The sequence below is a fragment of the Mizuhopecten yessoensis genome, unplaced genomic scaffold (genome assembly GCF_002113885.1).
Source record: "Mizuhopecten yessoensis strain PY_sf001 unplaced genomic scaffold, ASM211388v2 scaffold8449, whole genome shotgun sequence".
NCBI classification, from domain to species: domain Eukaryota; kingdom Metazoa; phylum Mollusca; class Bivalvia; order Pectinida; family Pectinidae; genus Mizuhopecten; species Mizuhopecten yessoensis.
The window spans coordinates 1,057,611-1,071,157 of record NW_018407553.1 but is presented as its reverse complement, the minus strand read 5'-3'; the positions used below and the strand labels follow the sequence as shown (position 1 = coordinate 1,071,157).

General features: G+C 36.5%; 1 protein-coding gene across 3 annotated transcripts in view; it reads left to right on the top strand.

Annotated features, from left to right (window-relative positions):
• The first annotated feature begins 7,355 nt into the window (after positions 1-7,355).
• The window catches only part of LOC110455991 (small conductance calcium-activated potassium channel protein-like), a 112,727-nt gene continuing 106,535 nt past the window's right edge, over positions 7,356-13,547 (top strand). For all 3 annotated transcript variants that reach the window (XM_021506497.1, XM_021506498.1, XM_021506496.1), the window contains exon 1: positions 7,356-7,972. In XM_021506497.1, coding sequence (XP_021362172.1) covers positions 7,475-7,972 — 498 coding nt within the window. In that variant the 5' untranslated portion in view covers positions 7,356-7,474. The remainder of the gene's footprint in view (positions 7,973-13,547) is intronic.

Below are 13,547 nucleotides of genomic sequence, written 5' to 3'. Positions count from 1 at the left end.
CTAATATGGTTCTAATGTACACCCAAACCAAGGTGCCCGGACTAATGTGGGTCTAATGTATACCCAAACCAAAGTGTCCGGACTAATGCGGTTATAATGTATACTCAAACCAAAGTGCCCGGGTTAACAAGGTTCACTGTTCGCATGTTCACATAAACTAAAATGCTCGGATTAACAAGGTTATAATGTACACCCAAACCAAAGTGCCCGGACTAATGTAGTTCTAATGTACACCCAAACAAAAGTGTCCGGACTAATGTGGTTCTAATGTACACCCAAACCAAGGTGCCCGTACTAATGTGGTTCTAATGTATACCCAAACCAAAGTGCCCCGACTAATGTGGTTCTAATGTACACCCAAACCAAAGTGGCCGGACTAATGTGGGTCTAATGTACACCCAAACCAAAGTGCCCGGACTAATGTAGTGTTCTAATGTATACCCAAACCAAAGTGCCCGGTCTAATATGGTTCTAATGTACACCCAAACCAAGGTGCCCGTACTAATGTGGTTCTAATGTATACCCAAACCAAAGTGCCCCGACTAATGTGGTTCTAATGTACACCCAAACCAAGGTGCCCGGACTAATATGGTTCTAATGTATACCCAAACCAAAGTGCCCGGTCTAATATGGTTCTAATGTACACCCAAACCAAAGTGCCCGGACTAATGTGGTTCTAATGTACACCCAAACCAAGGTGCCCGGACTAATGTGGGTCTAATGTATACCCAAACCAAAGTGTCCGGACTAATGCGGTTATAATGTATACTCAAACCAAAGTGCCCGGGTTAACAAGGTTCACTGTTAGCATGTTCACATAAACTAAAATGCTCGGATTAACAAGGTTATAATGTATACCTCTAATGTACACCCAAACCAAAGTGCCCGGACTAATGTAGTGTTCTAATGTATACCCAAACCAAAGTGCCCGGTCTAATATGGTTCTAATGTACACCCAAACCAAGGAGCCCGGACTAATGTGGTTCTAATGTATACCCAAACCAAAGTGTCCGGACTAATGCGGTTATAATGTATACTCAAACCAAAGTGCCCGGGTTAACAAGGTTCACTGTTCGCATGTTCACATAAACTAAAATGCTCGGATTAACAAGGTTATAATGTACACCCAAACCAAAGTGCCCGGACTAATATGGTTCTAATGTATACCCAATCCAATGTGCCCGGACTAATGTAGTTCTAATCTAATGTGGTACCCAAACCAAAAGTGTCCGGACTAATGCGGTTATAATGTATACTCAAACAAAAGTGCCCGGATTAATGTGGTTCTAATGTACACCCAAACCAAAGTGCCCGGACTAATGTAGTTCTAATGTACACCCAAACAAAAGTGTCCGGATTAATGTGGTTCTAATGTACACCCAAACAAAAGTGTCCGGATTAATGTAGTCCTAATGTATACCCAAACCAAAGTGCCCGGACTAATGTGGTTCTAATGTATACCCAAACAAAAGTGCCCGGACTAATATGGTTCTAATGTACACCCAAACCAAGGTGCCCGGACTAATATGGTTCTAATGTACACCCAAACCAAGGTGCCCGGACTAATATGGTTCTAATGTACACCCAAACCAAGGTGCCCGGACTAATGTGGTTCTAATGTATACCCAAACAAAAGTGCCCGGACTAATGTGGTTCTAATGTATACCCAAACAAAAGTGCCCGGACTAATGTGGTTCTAATGTATACCCAAACAAAAGTGCCCGGACTAATGTGGTTCTAATGTACTCCCAAACCAAATTGCCCGGACTAATATGGTTCTAATGTATACCCAATCCAAAGTGTCCGGACTAATGTGGTTCTAATGTACACCCAAACCAAGGTGCCCGAACTAATGTGGTTCTAATGTACACCCAAACCAAAGTGTCCGGACTAATCAGGTTATAATGTATACCCAAACCAAAGTGCCCGGGCTAATATGGTTCTAATGTACACCCAAACCAAGGTGCCCGAACTAATGTGGTTCTAATGTACACCCAAACCAAGGTGCCCGGACTAATATGGTTCTAATGTACACCAAAACCAAAGTGCCCGGACTAATGCGGTTATAATGTACACCCAAACCAAAGTGCCCGGACTAATATGGCTCTAATGTACACCCAAACCAAAGTGCCCGGACTAAGGTTCTAATGTATACCCAAACCAAAGTGTCCGGACTAATGTGGTTCTAATGTACACCCAAACCAAGGTGCCCGGACTAATGTGGTTCTAATGTATACCCAAACAAAAGTGCCCGGACTAATGTGGTTCTAATGTACTCCCAAACCAAAGTGCCCGGACTAATGCGGTTATAATGTATACCCAAACCAAAGTGCCCGGGTTAACAAGGTTCACTGTTCGCATGTTCACATAAACTAAAATGCTCGGATTAACAAGGTTATAATGTATACCCAAACCAAAGTGTCCGGACTAACAAGGTTCTATTTTATACACAAAATCGTTCGACCTAATGCAGTCAACTGTACTCTATATATAGAGAAATAACAAGAATTCCTTAATGCAATAATTCAACGTTATCGTGATTTTGATTTAGATGCGGCGGTCATCGATAATGAGCGATTGATGAGTGTGACTTATCGACCGGCGACCGATCACCCTGTACACCGCGTGAAACAATATATGCATGTAGCGGAAACAAGGGTCAGATTTTAACTGACAAATAGGGTTAAAATAATCTCTGGTTTTTACATAATTACTATGATTTGTTACCATGCTGTATTTTAGTTTCATTTTTTTAATTTCTGTTTCGTCTCTAAATTTTGAAATTATAGTACGTTGGGTATAATAGGGGTTTAGCACCGATCTCCGCCTTACTCTTCAACTCTTTGTTTCGATATATTCACACACAAACCACTCAAACTTTTTTCGGATCAACATTTGATATTTTCTTTGTTTTCAAATGCATTCAGTAGAAATTCATTTCAGGTTGAATCATGTTCTGTTGTTGTTTATTGGGTATGAACCTCAATATGTCTTGAGAAAAGTTTTATAAACTGTGAAGTATCGACAGTTCTTATACATTTTGCTGACTTTGGTACTTCTTTCCTTTTCACTCTTATATTATTTTAAATAAACTTGACTTTTTAATATAGCAAAGTTTCATTCAGGCAAATCACAATCTTGTACTTAGATAGGCTGTCATTTTGACGTGGATTTCGACAATTTGATAGAGGCGAAGGTAGAAAAATAAAGGTAAACACCGCCAATATTTTCACACTAGCAGTATACGCGTCTAATAATATACATTATATAATTTACAAACATGTCCTAGCTGAATGAGTCACCAGCCCCTGAATAACGGTCCTGTGTAGCTGTTCCCCGGGCGCAACCGTTGATGGACGCATTTTAAGGCTGCACCAATGGACCAATGGCCATCAGTTCACTGTCAACCAGTAAAGAGTATCCAGGGAAATTAGATGTATAGGCTATACATGTAGACAAGCGACATACCATTGCTGAACAGCGTACATATCCCTTGACGTTTCATTATGCCAAATGCTAAAGTACAGATAATAAAACAAATGCACATATATATACTGTACTTTGTACGTAACTACTTTCAAAGACAAACAATTTTATATTTTTTTGTCACACCAGTTTGAAATCCGCAATAATATGTGGTGATCCTTTCAAACATATTTAGATGCAGATAGAAACATCGCTGTTTATTTGCATTTGTGAATTATTTTTAGAAGTATCTCTAGGGTGCTGTTTAGTAGAGACAGTTTGTCGCTAGACCGATTGTGCCATTAAAAGCAGAACAAAAAAATATATTTATACCAAAAAACGCTATCGGTATCTGGCTATCGTGTTCGCTATCGCCAAAAAAAAAAATTCGAATATCTTGAAATCGCATTTTAATTAATGTTTTATTGGCAGTGATCCTGAAAATATTATCTCTGACTTTTTTTACAAAAAGTTCTGACTAACAAGGTTTCTCTGTACACAGAGATCAAAGTACCGGACTAACGGGGTTCTATTATACACACTAACCAAACTGTGCAGACTAACAAGGTTCCACTGTACACACAAACTAAAGTGTCCAGACTTACAAGGTTCCACTGTACACACAAACAAAAGTGTCCAGACTTACAGGGTTCCACTGTACACACAAACAAAAGTGTCCAGACTTACAGGGTTCCACTGTACACACAAACAAAAGTGTCCAGACTTACAAGGTTCCACTGTACGTACACACAAAACAAAGTGTCCAGGCTTACAAGGTTCCACTGTACACACAAACCAAAGTGTCCATACTAACAAGGTTCTATTGTACAAACAAACTAAACAGTCCAGACCAACAAGGTTCTACTTTACACACTTACGAAAGTGTCCAGACTATTAAGGTTCCACTGTACACACAAACCAAAGTGTCCAGACGTACAAGGTTCCACTGAACACACAAACAAAAGTGTCCATACTTATAAGGTTCTATTGTAAATTCAAACCAAAGTGTCCAGACTAACAAGGTTCTACTGTACACACAAACAAGTGTCCAGACTAACAAGGTTCTATTGTACAAACAAACCAAAGTGTCCAGACTAACAACGTTCTATTGTACAAACAAACCAAAGTGTCCAGACTAACAAGGTTCCACTGTATACACAAACCAAAGTCTCCAGAATAACAAGGTTCCACTGTACACACAAACCAAAGTGTCCATACTTACAAGGTTCCACTGTACATACATACCAAAGTGTCCATACTAACAAGGTTCTATTGTACAAACAAACTAAACAGTCCAGACCAACAAGGTTCTACTTTACACACTTACGAAAGTGTCCAGACTATTAAGGTTCTACTGTACACACATACGAAAGTGCCCAGACTAACTAGGTCATATTGTACACACAGACTAAACTGTGAAGACATTTTTGTTTTCTATTTTACACACAAACAAAAGTGTCCAGACAAACGAGGTTATAATGTACATACAAACAAAAGTGTCCAGACTAACGTGGCTCTACTGTACACACAAACCAAAATGTCCAGACTAATAATGTTTCACTTTACATACAAAACAAAATGTCCAGACTAGCAAGGTTTCACTGTACACATTAACCAAAGTGTCCGGACTAACGAGGTTCTAATGTGCATGCAAACTCCGGTTTCTTATAGATCAAATTTGCATTATATTAACGAAAGAAAGAAATAAATAACCACAAAATAAGAAATATAAGATGTTATTATTTAATTTACTTCCATAGCATATACCTATTAGAACTGGATCGGGTGACTTCAATACATTCTATCTTACAGATCATTGAGTTGAATAAATAGAAATCCCAATTAAGTTGGAATATCTTCTATTTGTAACAAGTACCTGTGAACGTAATTAACCCGGGACCCCTTACCCCCTCCCCTGCAGATATATGGGTCATATATTGTTCGCATCTAGGTGTACATATTCCATGCTGTTATCAATCGCTCTGATCATTAAAGAAGTACACATGATCCGGATCATCAGTCACCGTCTTCGTGCTTGAATTTAGTAGTGGTGGGCGCTGGCTCGGGTCGAATAGCTAATGGACTGTGAACAATTCCTTGGTATTTACCTGTATACCCATAACGTTATAAGGGCGAACGGGGTAACATTCCAGATCTTCGTAACTGGATATCAGTTGTGTATTAGAACACAATATCTTGTTTTTATGTTTGCAGAGATGTTGAGTACATGTCATAATGCACACTTTACGGAGTAGCCAAACTACTCAAACACACACACGATCGGGGCCTGAAACAGTAAAGTGACACATTGGGGGCTGAACCCCCCATAGTTAAGGTATCTTGTGACTTTATTTATACATGTTTTAACATATCGTAATAATGTTGATTACATTTATTTCGAGTAAATTAAACCAATCAAGATTGCGTCGTTTTCACCTAATGTGGGCCACATTCATTATACATGAAAACAACATGGAAAAGTGCACATAAGTTTTGTCAAACTGTCATCCTATATTTTTTTGACATTCACTCTACTGTTATCTTAGATGCTACGTTCTTGTTAGACTTATCATTCTGTGAATTGGAAAAGTTGTTTAAACAAATTCTAATTTCAGATTCACCATCGCCAGTACAAAGCGCAAAAAATGGTAAATAACCAATACTTGAGGAATAAACAAATTAACAGATAATAGCGGGAAAAACAATTATACAACTAGTTGCGTTGACAAACAAACAAAAGCAATTATAGAAAAAGAGAGAAATAACTGATAGCAGGACAAATCAACAAATGTACAACTACTTGGGGGATAAAAAACAACCTAAAATGCAGTGAATGAATTATACTTTTAAAGTGACACAAACACAACAAAAGAAGGCGTAACTTTTGATCACGAACACTTGTATATTTGTCTGTACCTGAGGGACATATATCATCGAATTCTCCCAGAAAGCATCAATGAGTAATTTGTATGTTTTGTTTTCAGAGACTGAGTGTGCTGTAACGAAGACACCGATAGACCTCACCTATGCCTCTATCTATTTATAAAACAACATCACGCGCCTACTCTGATAACTTACTTGACTCCGTCAAACCTGTGCCAAAACGTCGACCCATATAAGCTAGGAAAACACGCCAGTTGAAAATCAGTTTTGAGGAGCAGTTTAAAAACGTTAAAAAGGTTTTCCTACACGGAAAAAAAACCCGTTATTTTTTCAGTGGAAAGTGATTGCAAAAAGGATATTTGTGCAGATTTCAATATTTAGTTGCAAGTCAAAAGTTAAAACCATTAATGTGATTCGAAAAAAACCCCCAAAAAATCGACGACTGAAATAACTTCAAAGACAATGCGACTGTTGTTGGGTGACGTCGCCATTGGGTGTTAGTAATGACGAGCCATAGTACCTCATTACAGAGCGTTTAATGGGAAAGGTACCGAAAATCGATATGCTAGCAAACTAGCTCGTCGTATTAACTATGTCAGCGGTGGTGAACGTCGAACCCGCCAATGAAAAGGGACGAATCGATTCCACTGAACAGCTGCTAAGGCAGAACGCCGCAGTCGCATTTGCTGAGCCGACGGAGATCACAAACAATGCCAGGCTCCGCAGCCTGCCCAACACACGCGATCAAAATGAAGATGAAATGGAGAATGATGACTCTCGGAACTTTGATACCTCGTCTTTAAGTAGTTCCGGTCATGGTATAGATGGAAAAATTAACAAGGCTTATACCTCACCGGACATTGAACTACAGAACTACACGTTTCCGGCACCCGTTGAAAACCGTTCTAGTACACCACCTGAGCAATCGAACAGACACCACCACCATCACCACCACCATAACCACAAACATCAACAACCACAACAACAACAAAAGCAACAACATCAACACCATCAGCAACAACAACAGAATGTGCCCCTCAACAACAACCAACAACAACACAACAACCAGCACAAAACGTCAGAACAGAGTAGTCAACAAGCTGACACCAATAACAGCACAGCGAGTATGAGTACCAACTCCCAGTCTCGCTCACACATAGATAGACTGCACCAGCATTCCTCAGACGAGGAGGGAAGGCCTCACGTTGATGATGGCAGATCGGAAGATGCACGTCACGGAAAGGGAAAAGAGTCCACCATCTTATCCGATATTGGAGCGGACTACATGCGAGTTAACGGAGCCATTGGGTCATTTAAACAACTGCAAAAACCCACATCAATGCAGTCCCTTCCGACATCCTCAAAAATGAGCTACACGTCTGAAGATGCAGGGGCTGCTCTGGTCGGGGTGAACAGTGAGCTAGGGAAATATGGTATGGAACAAAAACAACAGCCGGAGACTAAAAGCAGTAAACCTAATCCGGTTGGATACAGGCTGGGGAAAAGGAAAACACTGTACGAGCGGAGGAGAAAAATCTCGGACTATTGTCTTGTGTTTGGGATGGGAGGTATAGTTTTGATGATTGTGGAGACGGAACTCACCATGGCTAACGTCTACCTGAAGGTAAGTGCCTAGCGATCTACAGGGGGTAAGGGTGTGTGTTACATGTGTACATCTATATCACATGTGTGTCATTTGTGGGAAATATAATACGTGTGTTATTAATATATGATATTTGATGATACCATAATCGGTATATTTGCCTGATTATTAACGGATGTGACCTTGAAAAAAATCGAATGTTTGCTTTTATTTATAGCATTTATAAGTACTTACGTTACATTTAACATTAAATGTTTTTTATAATGTAATGTTTTGGTTTTTACCCTCCAATGTTTACATCAGATAATTCTGACCTTGAAGTTTTTATTGAGGTCTAAATTTATAGCATCTCCCCTGTGTGATACCGTTCTACGGTCTCTGTAGAACGTGCGGGGACGTACTCATTTAACTTGTGGGGGTGGAGAGCAAGCACTCCGCAAGTACAAACAAATTAAATTCATCGTCAGATACCCAAACATATGTTCCCACCAGTTGGTGAATGCGGTCGATCCTGCTGTACTAGTCACAGATGTAAGGTGTATTAAAACAGCGTTTTTCATTAATTGTAAATGTAAATAAAATACTACTGACATCCTTCTTCCTTAGGTAACTCAAGTGATGTAGATAAGGCTAAAAATATACCTAGTAGGCCAGAACCGCAAGCTATTATTACAATATGCACTTATTTATTGATGTTGGGGGCTAAAGTGCTCACAGAAACTTAGTAGTGTATATATATAATCCCCCACACCAGTATACATGTACACTATATATATATAATCCCCAACACCAGCAACATGTACACTATATATATATATATCATCCCTCACACATACCATGTACATTATATATATATAATCCCTAACACCAGTATACATGTACACTATATAATATATATATATATAATCCCCAACACCAGTATACATGTACACTATATATATATATATATAATACCCAATACCAGTATACATGTACACTATATAATATATATATATAATCCCCAACACCAGTATACATGTACACTATATATATATAATCCCCAACACCAGTATACATGTACACTATATATATATATATATAATCCCCAACACCAGTATACATGTACACTATATATATATAAATATAATCCCCAACACCAGTATACATGTACACTATATATATATAATCCCCAACACCAGTATACATGTACACTATATATATATAAATATAATCCCCAACACCAGTATACATGTACACTATATATATATAATCCCCAACACCAGTATACATGTACACTATATATATATAAATATAATCCCCAACACCAGTATACATGTACACTATATATATATATATATAATCCCCAACACCAGTATACATGTACACTATATATATATATAATCCCCAACACCAGTATACATGTACACTATATATATATAATACCCAATACCAGTATACATGTACACTATATATATATATATATAATCCCCAACACCAGTATACATGTTCACTATATATATATATATAATCCCCAACACCAGTATACATGTACATTATATATGTATTATCCCAAACACCAGTATACATGTACACTATATATATATAATACCGAATACCAGTATGCATGTACACTATATATATATCATCCCTCACACATACCATGTACATTATATATATATAATCCCCAACACCAGTATACATGTACACTATATATATATAATACCCAATACCAGTATACATGTACACTATATATATATAATCCCTCACACATACCATGTACACTATATATATATAATCCCCAACACCAGTATACATGTACACTATATATATATAATCCCCAACACCAGTATACATGTACACTATATATATATAAATATAATCCCCAACACCAGTATACATGTACACTATATATATATAATCCCCAACACCAGTATACATGTACACTATATATATATATATATAATCCCCAACACCAGTATACATGTACACTATATATATATATATATAATCCCCAACACCAGTATACATGTACACTATATATATATATATATAATCCCCAACACCAGTATACATGTACACTATATATATATATATATAATCCCCAACACCAGTATACATGTACACTATATATATATATATATAATCCCCAACACCAGTATACATGTACACTATATATATATATATATAATCCCCAACACCAGTATACATGTACACTATATATATATATATATAATCCCCCACACCAGTATACATGTACACTATATATATATAATCCCCAACACCAGTATACATGTACACTATATATATATAATCCCCAACACCAGTATACATGTACACTATATATATATAAATATAATCCCCAACACCAGTATACATGTACACTATATATATATAATCCCCAACACCAGTATACATGTACACTATATATATATAAATATAATCCCCAACACCAGTATACATGTACACTATATATATATAATCCCCAACACCAGTATACATGTACACTATATATATATAAATAAAATCCCCAACACCAGTATACATGTACACTATATATATATAATCCCCAACACCAGTATACATGTACACTATATATATATAAATATAATCCCCAACACCAGTATACATGTACACTATATATATATAATCCCCAACACCAGTATACATGTACACTATATATATATAAATATAATCCCCAACACCAGTATACATGTACACTATATATATATAATCCCCAACACCAGTATACATGTACACTATATATATATAATCCCCAACACCAGTATACATGTACACTATATATATATATAATCCCCAATACCAGTATACATGTACACTATATATATATAATACCCAACACCAGTATACATGTACACTATATATATATATAATCCCCAATACCAGTATACATGTACACTATATATATATAATCCCTCACACAAACCATGTACACTATATATATATAATCCCTCACTCACACCATGTACACTTTATGTATAATCCCTCACACAAACCATGCACACTATATATATAATCCCTCACACATACCATGTACACAATATATATAATCCCTCACACATACCATGTACACTATATATATAATCCCTCACACACACACACACACCAGTATACATGTACACTATATACATAATCCCTCACACAAACTAATATTATATTTGTAGATTAATTAACAGATACACTTAATAGATCTCAATGAAGATGAAGTCTGTAAATGATTTTTCTGGTTATAAAATCTGACAATTTTTGATCTCAATGTTATACAATTTGAGTTTGTGAAATTGATATTTTGACATATGTGCACACCATGTCATTATGATGTCAGAATAAAAAAAAATCAATTTTGTTGTTTGATTATTTAGTGTCACCAGGGTTTACAGGCAGTGATAGTTATTGTAAGTGTATGTTTATTGGCACATACACAAACATAAAATCATACCCCTCCACATGTGTACTTATACACATATACCACTATACACACATACAACTAGATATACCACTGGTATACCACTAAAAATATACCACTTCACATATACTAGTACACATATACCACTATACATATACCACTACATGCATACCAGTACTAACCAGTATACACACATATCACTATACACACACACACACACACCACTATACAAATACCATTTAACACATACCACTACACACAAACTCCTTTACACATACCACTATACACACACCGCTATACACATATACCACTATACAGACATACAACTAAATATACCACCGGTATACCACTATAATCATCTACCACTACACATATACTACTACACATATACCACTATACACACATACAACTGAATATACCACTGGTCTACCACTGATCATATACCACTACACATATTTTACTATACACATACCACTATACACACATACCACTATACACACATAACACTAAACACACATACCACTATACACACATACCACTATACACACATACCACTATATACACACATAACACTAAACACACATACAACTGAATATACCTCTGGTATACCACTGATCATATACCACTAAACATCTACCACTACACATGTACCACTATACACATACAATGTATACCGATATACACATATACAACTATACAGACAACTACATATACCACCGGTATACCACTAATCATCTACTACTACATGTTTAATACTACAGATATACCACTATACACACATACAACTGAATATACCACTGGTATTCCCCTAAACATCTACCACTACACATATACTACTATACATATACCACTATACTCACATACAACTGAATATACCACTGGTATACCACTGATCATATACCACTAAACATCTGCCACTACACATATACCACTACACATACTACTATACTCATACCACTGGATATACTACTAAAAATTTACCATTACACATCTACCATTTCACATATGCTTCTACACACATATACTGATAAACTTGTATATTCTGCTTCATATATACTACCACACATGTATTTCTACACAGTTATGCTTACATATATACTGCTACACATATACCATTATATATGCCTACATACAATGTATGTACACACATACAAACAACATATGATAAAACCTAATACCACTGTACCGTACATTATATACATATATACATATATCTTCATACATTTAGCACATATATACCACTACAAATAGGACTACACACATTCTCATATACCCCTTGAATATAATTACATATATACCACAGTGAAATACTTGATACATAGATTTATACCTATGATGTATATTATGGTATGTTAAAACAACATTTTCAAAGTATGTAGCATTAAATTTGTTTAATCAGCTGTAAGCTAACAGCTTTCATCAGAGTATGTTTCTTTAAGAATAGCTTAATGATCAATTATATTTCACTGTACTGTGTGGGAAGTCCAATAGTCCAGGATTGATTGTAAATGTTGCCAGCTTATTATGATATGAAGGATGCACTTTAATTATTGATAGAGATGTCCCAGTTGCTGGACAGAAGCTGTCAGTTACTGTTACAGACAGGTTGACAGGGAACAGTACAAAGTGGCACGTCTAATCTCGATACCAAACTTGTCTTAGGAGGGTAGTATATGATTGTAGCTTACTCTTCTTGTTTCAAATTCTCCTAAGTCTGTTTTTTTTTAGAATTGCCATACAATGCATCAACGTATGCAGAAAATTTTAAACAAAACCAAATGGCCAGTACGTAGCGTGGCATTGTCTGTATATTTATTGATAGTGGTAATTAGTGGATCTTAGAGGCTATCAGCTGACATCCAGCGTAGCTGTCGCACATGTGTGCCTGGCGTGTGGTGTACAAATTTCATCAATGTAGGCAGATTTTTTCATGTGGCTGTTTCCCTCACATGTAGACTGGCATTTCCATGCTGTACAAATATACCCTACATGCTGATGGTGTATACAACATTAGTTTGAAATGTTAGAGACAATAAAGTCTGCATATTATACATACGTACTCATCACAAACACGACATACAATGTGTTATACATACATACTCATCACAAACACGACATACACTGTGTTATACATACGTACTCATCACAAACACGACATACAATGTGTTATACATACGTACTCATCACAAACAC